The sequence below is a fragment of the Salmo salar genome, chromosome ssa07, assembly GCF_905237065.1.
Source record: "Salmo salar chromosome ssa07, Ssal_v3.1, whole genome shotgun sequence".
NCBI classification, from domain to species: domain Eukaryota; kingdom Metazoa; phylum Chordata; class Actinopteri; order Salmoniformes; family Salmonidae; genus Salmo; species Salmo salar.
Genome location: NC_059448.1, coordinates 8,637,146 through 8,654,536, shown reverse-complemented (window position 1 = coordinate 8,654,536; position 17,391 = coordinate 8,637,146). Strand labels below are relative to the sequence as shown.

At 44.6% G+C, this 17,391-nt stretch overlaps 1 protein-coding gene across 1 annotated transcript in view; it reads right to left on the bottom strand.

Moving 5' to 3' along the window:
• The window catches only part of arap2 (ArfGAP with RhoGAP domain, ankyrin repeat and PH domain 2), a 187,971-nt gene that overhangs the window by 5,384 nt on the left and 165,196 nt on the right, over positions 1 to 17,391 (bottom strand). The window contains exons 26-29 of the mRNA XM_045721480.1: positions 13,543 to 13,671; positions 12,668 to 12,807; positions 5,153 to 5,235; positions 311 to 346 (exon numbers count right to left, since the gene is read on the bottom strand). Of these exons, the coding sequence (XP_045577436.1) occupies positions 311 to 346; positions 5,153 to 5,235; positions 12,668 to 12,807; positions 13,543 to 13,671 (388 nt within the window). The remainder of the gene's footprint in view (positions 1 to 310; positions 347 to 5,152; positions 5,236 to 12,667; positions 12,808 to 13,542; positions 13,672 to 17,391) is intronic.

Below are 17,391 nucleotides of genomic sequence, written 5' to 3'. Positions count from 1 at the left end.
TATACTGCCTAATGGTAAAGGATAGCATATGAGGTAAGGGTCTGATCCTGGATCTGTGGTTAAGAGATACAATGTCCGTTGTGGACCATCCGTAAATGACCATGCCCTCAATACCCTAACACTGGTGTGGGGCTGAGGGAAAATAATGTCCTCATTTTTAACACTAAAAAACATATGATTTATCTAATCTGGTAGAGAAATCATTCGGTCTCAACTTCTTATTTTGTTCTGTCAAACTTTGATGAAAACGAAGAAGAGGAGGGTGAAGGTATTGAATTATTGAAATTGAAAAGCAGTGAAAAGCACTCACCATTGCTGTTTGTCTGTGTAGACGGTGAAACCCCAGCTATTAAAGGAAAGGGAGAAGATGGTTTAAACGTCGTTTTCCTGCAAACTGGTGACCCACACTCTGATGAAAAGATGTTTTGGTATCTCGCACGTCAGTTCAAAAGAAAACAAGAAGTTGCAAACCCCTGAACCCGGATGACTAGAAAATATCTTAGGGAAAAAGTATACTACCATCAATATATTTATAATCGTCCTTTCAATTACAGACAAACACAATGTTCATTATTATGTTTAGCCCTCATGCTAGAAGTCAAGGTGTACCCCCCCACACACACAGGTCTGTGGCTACATGCTTAGGTCAGTGATAAGTATAGTTGCTTGTTCAGTAATCCTACTCTAGAGCCCCCTTTAGTATCCAGACCCTTGGGAAGGAGGAATAGACGCAACAGGGGAGAAGGGGAAGGAGATGAAAGGGTTAGGTAAAGGAGGGATGTGGCCACCCACAATGGGACAACACCTTCGCTCGGCAATGGGATGCTGAAGGAGAGAAGAGGGGGAAGAACAGATAGAGTGGGAAAACCAAGGAGATGAGGAGGAGACAAAGCCTGTATCCTATCTAAACTCCCTGCTAGCTAGCCCATCCAACCTCCTCCAAGCCTGTATCCTATCTAAACTCCCTGCTAGCTAACCCATCCAACCTCCTCCAAGCCTGTATCCTATCTAAACTCCCTGCTAGCTAGCCCATCCAACCTCCTCCAAGCCTGTATCCTATCTAAACTCCCTGCTAGCTAGCCCATCCAACCTCCTCCAAGCCTGTATCCTATCTAAACTCCCTGCTAGCTAGCCCATCCAACCCTCTCCAAGCCTGTATCCTATCTAAACTCCCTGCTAGCTAGCCCATCCAACCTCCTCCAAGCCTGTATCCTATCTAAACTCCCTGCTAGCTAGCCCATCCAACCTCCTCCAAGCCTGTATCCTATCTAAACTCCCTGCTAGCTAGCCCATCCAACCTCCTCCAAGCCTGTATCCTATCTAAACTCCCTGCTAGCTAACCCATCCAACCTCCTCCAAGCCTGTATCCTATCTAAACTCCCTGCTAGCTAGCCCATCCAACCTCCTCCAAGCCTGTATCCTATCTAAACTCCCTGCTAGCTAGCCCATCCAACCTCCTCCAAGCCTGTATCCTATCTAAACTCCCTGCTAGCTAACCCATCCAACCTTCTCCAAGCCTGTATCCTATCTAAACTCCCTGCTAGCTAGCCCATCCAACCTTCTCCAAGCCTGTATCCTATCTAAACTCCCTGCTAGCTAACCCATCCAACCTTCTCCAAGCCTGTATCCTATCTAAACTCCCTGCTAGCTAGCCCATCCAACCTTCTCCAAGCCTGTATCCTATCTAAACTCCCTGCTAGCTAACCCATCCAACCTTCTCCAAGCCTGTATCCTATCTAAACTCCCTGCTACCTAACCCATCCAACCTTCTCCAAGCCTGTATCCTATCTAAACTCCCTGCTAGCTAACCCATCCAACCTTCTCCAAGCCTGTATCCTATCTAAACTCCCTGCTAGCTAACCCATCCAACCTTCTCCAAGCCTGTATCCTATCTAAACTCCCTGCTAGCTAGCCCATCCAACCTTCTCCAAGCCTGTATCCTATCTAAACTCCCTGCTAGCTAGCCCATCCAACCTTCTCCAAGCCTGTATCCTATCTAAACTCCCTGCTAGCTAGCCCATCCAACCTTCTCCAAGCCTGTATCCTATCTAAACTCCCTGCTAGCTAGCCCATCCAACCTCCTCCAAGCCTGTATCCTATCTAAACTCCCTGCTAGCTAGCCCATCCAACCTCCTCCAAGCCTGTATCCTATCTAAACTCCCTGCTAGCTAGCCCATCCAACCTTCTCCAAGCCTGTATCCTATCTAAACTCCCTGCTAGCTAACCCATCCAACCTTCTCCAAGCCTGTATCCTATCTAAACTCCCTGCTAGCTAGCCCATCCAACCTTCTCCAAGCCTGTATCTTATCTAAACTCCCTGCTAGCTAGCCCATCCAACCTTCTCCAAGCCTGTATCCTATCTAAACTCCCTGCTAGCTAGCCCATCCAACCTTCTCCAAGCCTGTATCCTATCTAAACTCCCTGCTAGCTAGCCCATCCAACCTCCTCCAAGCCTGTATCCTATCTAAACTCCCTGCTAGCTAGCCCATCCAACCTTCTCCAAGCCTGTATCCTATCTAAACTCCCTGCTAGCTAGCCCATCCAACCTCCTCCAAGCCTGTATCCTATCTAAACTCCCTGCTAGCTAGCCCATCCAACCTCCTCCAAGCCTGTATCCTATCTAAACTCCCTGCTAGCTAGCCCATCCAACCTTCTCCAAGCCTGTATCCTATCTAAACTCCCTGCTAGCTAGCCCATCCAACCTTCTCCAAGCCTGTATCCTATCTAAACTCCCTGCTAGCTAACCCATCCAACCTCCTCCAAGCCTGTATCCTATCTAAACTCCCTGCTAGCTAGCCCATCCAACCTCCTCCAAGCCTGTATCCTATCTAAACTCCCTGCTAGCTAGCCCATCCAACCTTCTCCAAGCCTGTATCCTATCTAAACTCCCTGCTAGCTAGCCCATCCAACCTTCTCCAAGCCTGTATCCTATCTAAACTCCCTGCTAGCTAACCCATCCAACCTCCTCCAAGCCTGTATCCTATCTAAACTCCCTGCTAGCTAGCCCATCCAACCTTCTCCAAGCCTGTATCCTATCTAAACTCCCTGCTAGCTAGCCCATCCAACCTTCTCCAAGCCTGTATCCTATCTAAACTCCCTGCTAGCTAACCCATCCAACCTCCTCCAAGCCTGTATCCTATCTAAACTCCCTGCTAGCTAACCCATCCAACCTCCTCCAAGCCTGTATCCTATCTAAACTCCCTGCTAGCTAGCCCATCCAACCTTCTCCAAGCCTGTATCTTATCTAAACTCCCTGCTAGCTAACCCATCCAACCTCCAAGCCTGTATCCTATCTAAACTCCCTGCTAGCTAACTCATCCAACCTTCTCCAAGCCTGTATCCTATCTAAAGTCCCTGCTAGCTAACCCATCCAACCTTCTCCAAGCCTGTATCCTATCTAAACTCCCTGCTAGCTAACCCATCCAACCTTCTCCAAGCCTGTATCCTATCTAAACTCCCTGCTAGCTAACCCATCCAACCTCCTCCAAGCCTGTATCCTATCTAAACCCCCTGCTAGCTAACCCATCCAACCTCCTCCAAGCCTGTATCCTATCTAAACCCCCTGCTAGCTAACCCATCCAACCTCCTCCAAGCCTGTATCCTATCTAAACCCCCTGCTAGCTAACCCATCCAACCTCCTCCAAGCCTGTATCCTATCTAAACTCCCTGCTAGCTAACCCATCCAACCTCCTCCAAGCCTGTATCTTATCTAAACCCCTGCTAGCTAACCCAGCCCTTTCAACCTCCTCCAAGCCCTTTCTCAGGTTGGCCTGTTCCTAATGATGTGTTTTAGTCTCTTTCTGTCTCTTCAACTCCCTCCATTCCTCCCAGCCTCTCTCTCTTTCTCTTTGACTCCCTCCAGTCCTCTCAGTCTCTCTGACTCCCTCCATTCCTCCCAGCCTCTCTCTCTCTTTCTCTCTCTTTGACTCCCTCCATTCCTCCCAGCCTCGCTCTCTCTCTTTGACTCCCTCCATTCCTCCCAGTCTCTCTGACTCCCTCCATTCCTCCCAGCCTCTCTCTCGTTCTCTCTCTGACTCCCTCCATTCCTCCCAGCCTCGCTCTCTCTCTTTGACTCCCTCCATTCCTCCCAGTCTCTCTGACTCCCTCCATTCCTCCCAGCCTCTCTCTCTCTTTCTCTCTCTTTGACTCCCTCCATTCCTCCCAGCCTCGCTCTCTCTCTTTGACTCCCTCCATTCCTCCCAGTCTCTCTGACTCCCTCCATTCCTCCCAGCCTCTCTCTCGTTCTCTCTCTGACTCCCTCCATTCCTCCCAGTCTCTCTAAGTCCTTCCATTCCTCCCAGTCTCTCTCTCTCCTTCTCTCTCAACTGACACAGTCTTTCCTCACACCACCACTTCATTTCTCCTTCATCTCATTTCTCCTTTTCACTATCTCCCTCCTCCCTTTCTCTCATCCCCTCTTTCTCGCCGCCAGGACTGAAAACACAGACAATCGCATTGTAGACTCCCCACAAACTCTAATTCCGATGAACAAAAATTATGAGAAATGTTAGTTGGGTAACATGAAACATTGGGTTGGCTTGTGCCTTTTCCTCCTTCTTATGCCCACAAAAATGCAGCTGGCTTGACGTGAGTCATAAATTACAATAATACGAGATTAGGAAAATAAAATAAAGTGGCAGCAATATTTCTCCATTCAAAGGAAGCTGGCCAAAAATTGGTACTGTGTAATGATCAGGCTTTTTAATCAGCTTCTTGATATGCCACACCTGTCAGGTGGATGGATTATCTTGGCAAATAATAAATGCTCACTAACAGGGATATAAAGAAATTTGTGCAACAAATTTTAGAGAAATACGCTTTTTGTGAGTATGGAACATTTCTGGGATTTCTTAATTCAGCTCATGAAACATCGGACCAACACTTTACATGTTGCGTATATATTTTTGCTCAGTGTACATTTAATCAGTGGTATTATTGTGAGGGTGTTAGGAGTGGTTAGGATAGCCTTGATGTTGAGGCACTCGGAACAAAAATAGATATTATGTGGGGATGAGGAACTGACACCATGAGAGACAAAATAACACAGTAAAGAAGACCGGTACTAATAATGATGAATCTATCTTAATAACACTTTTAGGAATATTATTTACACTTTGATAAGATATATGTGATAAGTATCAGTGATATTTACCTGGTGGGTGGTTTGAGCTTCTTCTTCAGTCCTAGGTAACACTTGACTAACTTCAGTGGGACTTCTCTCTCTGGCTTAGTGCTCTTAGACAAACAGGAAGTCAGTCAGACAAGGGAAGTAGGCAGTTTCAAGCAATCCAAATAGCAAGAGAATTTTTTTGCAAAGGTGTCATGAGACTACCTGTTGGGGTCTCAAAAAGACAGGCAGTCCAAACATACGCTTTCCAAAAACAATCAGTACCAGAGAATAATTGGATGGAGGAAAATATTGATACAGTTACATATCGCAATATTATTTTTGACGCTATTGTAGCGATAATTGACTCCAATAGTAGATAATAAATAAATAAAGACAATTTTGATATTGTAAGTATCGTTAGCTTGCGCTAGTCAGCTGTACCTGCACCAAACATCCTGTATTTTTCATCCTATTGGTTGTGCTCCAACTTCTTTTTAAATAGTGAACCAACATGGTTTCCGCACTTTTATTTCCGACTGATCAAAATTAATTTGTGACTCGTTTCAGGAGACTAGGCATATGTCGCACGTCACTACTTCACAGGAGAGGCATTTGAACGTAAACATTATTTTTTTTCATCACAATGTGTTTTGGAACAGAAATGCCTTCTGGAACATGTGAACTTTAATTTGCCTTAATAACAAACTTGTATTACATCCATAAATACGGATCAAATTGTTCAATTCCGAGCCTAGTTGGTTTAGCCATGGAAAAAGGTAGGAACCTTCCCGCTAGCCATGATTGGCTGAGATAATGGATGGGCTGGACATGCCGGGAGATGAGTTTGGATTGGTCTGCCATGTAGCATGCTTCTGTCTATAATGTGAGCTGTTCAGTATGCGTTGACAGTCCTTTCTACTGTGCCGTTTTTGAACGATATAACGTTAGCCATCGAGAACTACAAAAACTATCGACAGATCAGTTGGAAAAAGGGATGGGCTACATTCTGCACACGCCATGGTCAATGTGAACCGGAGTGACTTGACACAATGCTGGCCAAACAAGATGTAGCTACAAACAAAACAGAGTTAAATGGTTCCAGTCTGCCATGACGCATTCACCCATGTATACGGGTGAGAGTCTAGCTACATTTTCAGATATTATTTTTGAATTTTGTCGGGAAGTCGTTTTTATTGCAAGTTAAAGGGTAACTCTAGTTAGCTAACAAATGTTAGCTTGCTGTCTTGCTAGCTAAAGTTGCATGTATGATCTGTGTATTAATATTATTAGAATCCGAAATTCATTTGCATTGCTAGGTATATCTTAATGTTAGCTAGCTAACATTGAACCTAGCTTGTTAGCTGTAGTATGAATCTGCAGGTAGCTAAAGCTATGACAATATTTGTATAGTGGCTTGCAAAAGTATCATTTGATTTACACAACATGCCAACCACTTTGAAGATGCTAAATAAGAAATAAGACAAAAAAACAGAACATTTGAGCGTGCATAACTATTCACCCCCCAAAGTCAATACTTTGCAGAGCCACCTTTTGCAGCATTTACTGCTGCAAGTCTCTTGGGGTATGTCCCTATCAGCTTGGCACATCTAGCCACTGAAATTTTTGCCCATTCTTCAAGGCAAAACTGCTCCAGCTCCTTCAAGTTGGATGGGTTCTGCTGGTGTGCAGAAATCTTTAAGTCATACCACAGATTCTCAATTGGATTGAGGTCTGGGCTTTGACTAGGCCATTCAAAGACATTGATATGTTTCCTCTTAAACCACTCAAGTGTTGCTTTAGCAGTATGCTTAGGGTCATTGTCCTGCTGAAAGATGAACCTCCGCCCCAGTCTCAAATCTCTGGAAGACTGAAACAGGTTTCCCTCAAGAATTTCCCTGTATTTAGCGCCATCCATCATTCCTTCAATTCTGACCAGTTTCCCAGTCCCTGCCGCTGAAAAACTTCCCCACAGCATGATGCTGCCACCACCATGCTTCACTCTGGGGATGGTGTTCTCGGGGTGAGGAGGGGTGTTGGGTTTGGCCCAGACATAGCATTTTCCTTAATTGCCAAAAAACACAATTTTTGTCACATTTGTCCAGAGTACGTTCTTCCATATGTTTTGGGAGTCTCCCACATGCCTTTTGGCGAACACCAAACGTGTTTGCTTATTTTTTTCTTTAAGCAATGGCTTTTTTTCTGGACAGTCTTCTGTAAAGCCTAGACATTTTACATTACATTTTAGTCATTTAGCAGACGCTCTTATCCAGAGCGACTTACAGTAGTGAATGCTCTGTGGAGTGTACGGCTTAAAGTGGTCCTATGGACGAATACTCCAATCTCTGCTGTGGAGCTTTGCAGCTCCTTCAGGGTTATCTTTGGTCTCTTTGTTGCCTCTCTGATTAATGCCCTCCTTGCCTGGTCCATGAGTTTTGGTGGGCGGCCCTCTCTTGGCAGGTTTGTTGTGGTGACATATTATTTCAGCTGATGTAAGAAGGGCTTTAAAAATACATTTGATTTGATTTTTTTATTATAATGGATTTAATGGTGTTCCGTGGGATGTTCAAAGTTTCTGATTTTTTTAATAATTCAACCCTGATCTGTACTTTATGGTGCCCCTTGCTTAGTGGTGGTGCAGACTCTGGGGCCTTTCAGAACAGGTGTATATATACTGAGATCATGTGACACTTAAATTAAGTCCACTTTTGTGCAATCTAACTGACTTCTGAAGGTAATTGGTTGCACCAGATCATATTTAGGGGCTTCATAGCAAAGGGGTGAATACATATGCATGCACCACTTATTAGTTTTATTATTAGTAATTTTTTTCATTTAACTTCACCAATTTTGACTATTTTGTGTATGCCCATTTCATGAAATCCAAATTAAAATCCATTTAAATTACAGGTTGTAATGCAACATAATAGGAAAAACACCAAGGGGGATGAATACTTTTGTAAGGCACTGTATTTAGTAGTTGTATGAGTCGGTATTATGCCAGTTCATTGTTTAGCTAGCTAAGGAGAGGAATTTGAATGTTTATGTGTATGATCTGTGTAGTAATATCATTCAAATCAAAAAACATTTGCATTGCTAGTTATAGCCTAATGTTAGATATCTAGCTAGATAACATTGAACGTAGTTGGTTATCTTTAGCTCCTGCAGATTCATACTGCAGCATTTTAGCATTGTGGCTAGCAAAGACAATGCGTTTGTATTGGTAGTAGTATGTTTTGGTATTATGTCGGTTCATTGTTTAGCTAGCTAGCTAACTACATGTCTAAACAAAAACTCCACTTCACCAGATGATTACATGACCCATTAAGTTAGCCAGGTGTGTCTGGGGGTGATTACAGCCTATTGTATTGTATTTCATGAACATGTGAACATGTCTAATCAATAGTGACACATCCACTTAGCAAGATGTGGCTGGGGGGAGTGTTTATAGCATTTCTTTCACATGACCCATCAACTTAGACAAGTGTGTCGTGTAACAATGATAAAATACTCCTAAAATATTTTTTTCTGGACACTTTCTGTTTTTGATATTGCTACTGTTGCAAGTAACCTCTTCACTGTACCATTTACAGCTTCTGTATCCTGTGCATGTGACAAATAAAAGTAGATTTTATTTGATGTAGCATGTGTTCACCACATTGCCTCACTTGTGAATCCTTAAAGAGATGGGTGGGGCTAAAGCTTAAGAGGGTGTGAATGATGCTGAATGGGTGCAGAGAAAGAAGAGCTCTCCAGCAGGTACCAAAAATATTGAAGGGCCATTTTCTCAAAAGTGGGTTTACAAGTTTATCAACATTCAAAGCAGAATTACTTTCTCATTGTTCCTCAACTGTAGTGCATGATATACAATTTTCTAGCTCTGAGTCTCTACTTTTATCCAATGTTAAAAACACAATTTAAAATGTTGCTACATAAGACCGAATCGAGGCGGTCGGTCACATTTCCTCATGCTTTCTCTCGTCTCTCTGCAGCAGACACACTGTATAGTGAGCAATATGTTTGGAACATCGACACGCATTAAAATCACAGTATCGAATAAAAAATACATATAGAATCGTGAAAATCGCAATACATATAGAATCGTGAGAATCGCAATACATATCTTTTCGACACCTAAGTATTGTGATATCGTATCGTGAGGTCCCTGGCGATTCCGGGCCTTACACATTACTTCTGCCTGACACCAACCTATCCAACACTTAACATTTGCTTATCGCCGCACACACACACACACAAAAAAAGAAACGCCTCAGAATATCAATTAAATTTCTGCTACACTGCTAATTTAAATCTTCTTCACGTGGTAATAAGCCACATTGCAAAAGCAGCCTGATATTACAATAATTAAGGAAAGAACAGCCTTCATTCAAAGCACCCCCCCTTTCATCTCTCCTCCCCCCTTCATCTCTCCTTCCCCCCTTCATCTCTCCTTCCCCCCTTCATCACTCCGTCCCCCCTTCATCACTCCGTCCCCCCTTCATCACTCCGTCCCCCCCTTTCATCTCTCCTTCGCCCCCCTTTCATCTCTCCTTCCCATCCCTTCATCTCTCCTTCCCATCCCTTCATCTCTCCTTCCCCATCCCTTCATCTCTCCTTCCCCATCCCTTCATCTCTCCTTCCCCCCTTCATCTCTCCTTCCCCCTTTCATCTCTCCTTCCCCCTTTCATCTCTCCTTCCCCCCTTCATCTCTCCTACCCCCCTTCATCTCTCCTTCCCCTCCTTCATCTCTCCTTCCCCCCTTCATCTCTCCTTCCCCTCCTTCATCTCTCCTTCCCCCCCTTCATCTCTCCTTCCCCCCTTTCATCTCTCCTTCATCTCTCCTTCCCCCCCTTCATCTCTCCTTCCCCCCTTCATCACTCCGTCCCCCCCCTTTCATCTCTCCTTCCCCCCTTCATCTCTCCTTCCCCCTTCATCACTCCGTCCCCCCCTTTCATCTCTCCTTCGCCCCCCTTTCATCTCTCCTTCCCATCCCTTCATCTCTCCTTCCCATCCCTTCATCTCTCCTTCCCCATCCCTTCATCTCTCCTTCCCCATCCCTTCATCTCTCCTTCCCCCCTTCATCTCTCCTTCCCCCTTTCATCTCTCCTTCTCCCTTTCATCTCTCCTTCCCCCCTTCATCTCTCCTACCCCCCCTTCATCTCTCCTTCCCCTCCTTCATCTCTCCTTCCCCCCTTCATCTCTCCTTCCCCCCCTTTCATCTCTCCTTCATCTCTCCTTCTCCCCTTCATCTCTCCTCCCCTTTAATCTCTCCTCCCCCTTTCATCTCTCCTTCGCCCCCCCTTTCATCTCTCCTCCCCCTTTAATCTCTCCTCCCCCTTTAATCTCTCCTTCCCCCCTTTCATCACTCCTTCCCCCTTCATCACTCCGTCCCCCCCTTCATCACTCCGTCCCCCCCTTTCATCTCTTCCCCCTTTCATCACTCCTTCACCCCCCTTTCATCTCTCCTTCCCCATCCCTTCATCTCTCCTTCCCCCCTTTCATCTCTCCTTCCCCATCCCTTCATCTCTCCTTCCCCATCCCTTCATCTCTCCTTCCCCATCCCTTCATCTCTCCTTCCCCCCTTTCATCTCTCCTTCCCCCCTTTCATCTCTCCTTCCCCCCCTTTCATCTCTCCTTCCCCATCCCTTCATCTCTCCTTCCCCCCTTTCATCTCTCCTTCCCATCCATTCATCTCTCCTTCCCCCCTTTCATCTCTCCTTCCCCCTTTCATCTCTCCTTCCCTCTTCATCACTCCGTCCCCCCCTTTCATCTCTTCCCCCCTTTCATCTCGCCTTCGCCCCCCTTTCATCTCTCCTTCGCCCCCCCTTTCATCTCTCCTCCCCCTTTAATCTCTCCTCCCCCTTTAATCTCTCCTTCCCCCCTTTCATCTCTCCTTCCCCATCCCTTCATCTCTCCTTCCCCCTTCATCTCTCCTTCCCCCCTTCATCACTCCGTCCCCCCTTCATCACTCCGTCCCCCCCTTTCATCTCTTCCCCCTTTCATCACTCCTTCACCCCCCCTTTCATCTCTCCTTCCCCCCCTTTCATCTCTCCTTCCCCCCCTTTCATCTCTCCCTCCCCATCCCTTCATCTCTCCTTCCCCCCTTTCATCTCTCCTTCCCCATCCCTTCATCTCTCCTTCCCCATCCCTTCATCTCTCCTTCCATCTCTCCTTCCCCATCCCTTCATCTCTCCTTCCCCCCTTTCATCTCTCCTTCCCCCCTTCATCTCTCCGTCCCCCCTTCATCACTCCGTCCCCCCCTTTCATCTCTTCCCCCCTTTCATCTCTCCTTCCCCCCTTTCATCTCTCCTTCCCCCCTTTCATCTCTCCTTCCCCATCCCTTCATCTCTCCTTCCCCCTTTCATCTCTCCTTCCCCCTTTCATCTCTCCTTCCCTCTTCATCACTCCGTCCCCCCCTTTCATCTCTTCCCCCTTTCATCTCGCCTTCGCCCCCCCTTTCATCTCTCCTTCGCCCCCCTTTCATCTCTCCTTCCCCATCCCTTCATCTCTCCTTCCCCCCCTTTCATCTCTCCTTCCCATCCTTTCATCTCTCCTCCCCCTTTAATCTCTCCTTCCCCTTTCATCGCTCCTTCCCCATCCCTTCATCTCTCCTTCCCCCCTTCATCTCTCCTTCCCCCCTTCATCTCTCCTTCCCCGTCCCTTCATCTCTCCTTCCCCATCCCTTCATCTCTCCTTCCCCATCCCTTCATCTCTCCTTCCCCATCCCTTCATCTCTCCTTCCCCGTCCCTTCATCTCTCCTTCATCTCTCCTTCCCCCCTTCATCTCTCCTTCCCCGTCCCTTCATCTCTCCTTACCCGTCCCTTCATCTCTCCTTCCCCGTCCCTTCATCTCTCCTTCCCCGTCCCTTCATCTCTCCTTCCCCGTCCCTTCATCTCTCCTTCCCCGTCCCTTCATCTCTCCTTCCCCATCCCTTCATCTCTCCTTCCCCATCCCTTCATCTCTCCTTCCCCATCCCTTTATCCATCCACCTCCATCCATTATTAACTCGTCTTAACACTCCTTTACAAACCACATCTGTACTGGAGCTAAGAGAGGGGCCTCAGGGGAGGCTTGTTGCCACTGCACATACACACCATGTACAGTCCTGTGTCCTGGTTCTAACATAAAGCCAGGGAGCTGGGGGGGGGGGGCTAAATCACATACTGGAACACTTCTCTGTCTGATGTGTGTGTGTGTGTGTGTGTGTGTGTGTGTGTGTGTGTGTGTGTGTGTGTGTGTGTGTGTGTGTGTGTGTGTGTGTGTGTGTGTGCGTCTGTGTGTAAGGATGGAGACAGTTTCCAGTTTCTTTAATATCAAAATGAAAAGGTAAATGGGTGGTGCTTTCCTTTCGGCGAATGAGGAGAACAATTGAAAGCAGAAAAGCGCCTCATTTTGTGCAAAGCTGTAAACAGTATTTAATTGCCAAACAAATTAAAATGCACAGGCAAATACAACACACACACACACACACACACACACACACACACACACACACACACACACACACACACACACACACACACACACACACACACACACACACACACAACCCTACTCACTTTCATCTCTTTGTACAGTAGCAGCTTGTCATCTCGGAGGATGACATATCGGTCCTGGAATTTATGTCCAGAAAGTAGCTTGGCGGACCCATCCTTGAACTTCACCTGTTCCCCTCTAATAAACTGTTTTTGCTTTCTGCCTGAAGGTGAAATCCAACAACATGCAATCAGCAGATCTTCCCCACCCCTTGGAATATGAGAGATGGAAGAAACTCACCACAATTATGAATGCATGTTTGCGATTGTATGATTTGCTGTAAGAGTCTATTGATGACATAAGTGTACAGTATAGTATCATGCATCAACGTTAATTTGCTTTGTGGTTATAAATCGTGATGAGAAAAGGTTACTTGTTATAACAATGTTCAATAATAGCCTTTTGAACAGGCACAGTGATATCACTAATGGCTGGAAGAGGTGAGAAATTACTATACATCAATCTGTAATGTATTACTAAACTGTTCCTTATACTAATCTAATAACACATTCATTAATAATTTGGTTCTGAAATTATGGAATGGATAAAAGGCCTGATGCTGTGTGAGAGAGAGAGAGAGAGAGAGAGAGAGAGAGAGAGAGAGAGAGAGAGAGAGAGAGAGAGAGAGAGAGAGAGAGAGAGAGAGAGAGAGAGAGAGAGAGAGAGAGAGAGAGAGAGAGAGAGAGAGAGAGAGAGATCTTTAGTACAGTATTGTGTATCTGTGTGGAAAACTCTCTCAATAAGGAAACTGTGTTCATAGAAACAGATGCCTTTTAGCTCAATCAGTGCCATTGTCAGTGTGAAATGCTGGAGTACAAAAGCTGATTTGACACCTTCTCAGCTATATTGTGAGCATGACGGTGCTTTCAGATATTATCCATCTAACTGCATGTTGTACCTGGGAGAGTGTCTGCCATTTTGTCTTCTCCAAACTTTTTGATGACGAGGAAGGCGGAGCTGGGGTCGTCTAGAGTGCTCCACTCCAGCACCTGCTCCAGAACCTTCTCTTTGTAGTGTAATGGGCGTTCTGTTACAAAGACAAAATACATCAGTGTGTTGTGTCTACAAGTCAGAGTGTTGTGTCTACAAGTCAGAGTGTTGTGTCTACAAGTCAGAGTGTTGTGTCTACAAGTCAGAGTGTTGTGTCTACAAGTCAGTGTGTTGTGTCTACAATTCTGCAACAGAGCCAACGAATCCGTTTTTCATCTATAACTAAGTCTAAGACTATTTAAAGTCTATGGTTGTGTCTGCAAATCTGAAAATATTACCCTCACAGTTTACAATGTTTTCAACACAATCCTGACCTTTTGTGGTTCAGCTGTACATTTTCCCCCCAAAAAACGATTGTACAATCTTCATTATCACGGAACTATAACTGTCTAAAACGCCATCAGGAAAAATCCATTATCAATAGGTTGTTGTTTTTCCTGCCCGACTTTTATAATTGTGTAGTTAAATTATCCTCTGCAAATCTGAACATGATTAGAAAACACACTCAAGTGCAAAATAGGCCTATTATCTCGCACTGCTTGATGTGTGAGCAGGGTAATAGTACATACCACCAGCTAAAATCACGGGTACCCACCTCCCCCCGCCCCCCTGTATTGTATCAATCTCTGCACACCCTGTTAATAGTTTTTCATATCCGAGGGAAACAAAAAAATCCCGGGTGCGTAACTTATTTAGAACAGAGTTGCTTATCTTTGCTCTGGGATCTGTGCAGACTCAGGCGAAAGGAATTAGTTACTCATTCTCACACCCAAATATTAGCTTCCCCAATCGCCACCGATAACACTGTTTATCTATGGTTAACCATCAAAACGCGTAATTATCTTACACTTTCTCTTCTTCCCCTTCCCCCTTATCATTCATTAGCATAAAATGTGTCACAACAGCAGCTTTTGAACAGCTAAGAGATCTGGGAAGTTTCAACGCAATAGCAAATCTGTTGTCTCCAAGCTGGGAAAAATGTTGAACCATCATCAAATATGCTCTATGTTCACCGTGTACCCCATAAAAAAAAAAAATTTGCAAAGGAAAAACCTGACAAAGGTAACTTTGAAGGGGGGGAACATGCAAACTCTCTGTGAACTGGTGAAAAGTACACAGCAATGCCAGTTAAGGATACTAGAACTATAATCCATTCATTATTATTCATCATTAACCCCTTCCACTAAATGCAGAGGTGTTACAGTATATTAATAATCTCAACTCGCGATTCAAGAAAAGGGGAAATGGCTAATTTATGACATATGAAGACAATGATATTAATTAATCACCATAGTATCATCAACCCGAATGACGTTGAGCTGATTTCTTCACTTCTACAGCCACAGACACCGGTTCATTACTGAGATATTACTACATACACTACTTCATTACTGAGATATTACTACATATACTGTTTTCATTACTGAGATACTACATACACTACTTCATTACTGAGATATTACTACATACACTACTTCATTACTGAGATATTACTACATACACTGTTTTCATTACTGAGATATTACTACATACACTGTTTTCATTACTGAGATACTACATACACTACTTCATTACTGAGATATTACTACATACACTACTTCATTACTGAGATATTACATACACTACTTCATTACTGAGATACTACATACACTACTTCATTACTGAGATATTACTACATACACTGTTTTCATTACTGAGATATTACTACATACACTAGTTCATAACTGAGATACTTCAACAGCCTAATCTTCTGATCATGAGGCCTTGAGATGAGGAAAATGTGACCTGAATAAGAACAGCCTTTGAAACAGTGTCCTGGCCGTCGAACACCCATCTATCTATAATTGGATATACAGACATATGACACCCATCTCTAATTGGATATACAGACATATGACACCCATCTCTAATGGAATGTACAGACAGGTAACATCTATCTCTAATTGAATGTACAGACAGGTGACATCTATCACTAATTGAATGTACAGACAGGTGACATCTACCACTAATTGAATGTACAGACAGGTGACATCTATCACTAATTGGATATACAGACAGGTGACATCTATCACTAATTGAATGTACAGACAGGTGACATCTATCACTAATTGAATGTACAGACAGGTGACATCTACCACTAATTGAATGTACAGACAGGTGACATCTATCACTAATTGGATATACAGACAGGTGACATCTATCACTAATTGAATGTACAGACAGGTGACATCTATCACTAATTGAATGTACAGACAGGTGACATCTATCACTAATTGGATATACAGACATATGACACCCATCTCTAATTGAATATACAGACATATGACACCCATCTCTAATTGAATGTACATACATATGACACCCATCTCTAATTGGATATACAGACATATGACACCCATCTCTAATTGAATGTACAGACAGGTGACATCCATCACTAATTGGATGTACAAACAGATGACAGTTCAGTTAGGAGAAAAGATGGCGACGACAGAGATGGTCGCCTCGCTTCGAGTCCTTAGGAAACTATGCAGTATTTCGTTTTTTTATGTATTATTTCTTACATTGTTACCCCAAGAAATCTTAAGTCTTATTACATACAGCCGGGAAGAACTATTGGATATAAGAGCGATGTCAACTTACCAACATTATGACCAGGAATATGACTTTCCTGAAGCGGATCCTCTGTTTGGACCACCACCCAGGACAATGGATCTAATCCCAGAAGCCAACCCAAGACAACGGCACCGCAGAAGGGGCAGACGTAGCGGCCTCCTGATCAGGCTCCGTAGATGTGCACATCGCCCACCGCTCCCGAGTATACTACTCGCCAATGTCCAGTCTCTTGACAAAAAGGTAGACGAAATTCGAGCAAGAGTTGCCTTCCAGAGAGACATCAGAGATTGTAACATTCTCTGTTTCACGAAAACATGGCTCTCTCGGCAAGGCAACAGTTCAGCCACCGGGCTTCTACATGCATCGCACCGACAGAGATAAACATCTCTCTGGGAAGAGGGAGGGCAGGGGTATATGCTTCATGATTAACGACTCATGGTGTAATCATAATAACATACAGGAACTCAAGTCCTTCTGGTCACCCGACCTAGAATTCCTCACAATCAAATGCCGGCCATATTACCTTCCAAGAGAATTCTCGTTAGTTATCGTCACAGCTGTGTACATTCCTCCTCAAGCAGACACCAAGATGGCACTAAAGGAACTTCACAGGACTCTATGTAAACTGGAAACCATATATCCTGAGGCTGCATTTATTTTAGCTGATTTGAGAACAAGGCTACCTAAATTCTATCAGCATATTGATTGCACTACGTGTAGGGGTAATTAACTCGACCACTGCTACTCTAACTCCCGCGATGCATACAAAGCCCTCCCCCAACCTCCCTTCGGCAAATCCGACCATGACGCCATCTTGCTCCTACCGTCTTATAGGCAGAAACGCAAATAGGATGTACCAGTGACTAGAACCATTCAACGCTGGTCTGACCAATCGGAATCCACGCTTCAAGATTGTTTAGATCACGTGGACTGGAATATGTTCCTGTCAGCCTCAGAGAATAACATCGATCTATACGCTGACTCTGTGAGGGAATTTATAAGGAAGTGCATTGGAGATGTTGTACCCACTGTGACTATTAAAACCTACCCTAATCAGAAACCGTGGAAGGATGGCGACATTCGCGCAAAACTGAAAGCGCGAACCACCGCATTAACCATGGAAAGAGGTCTGGGAAAATGGCTG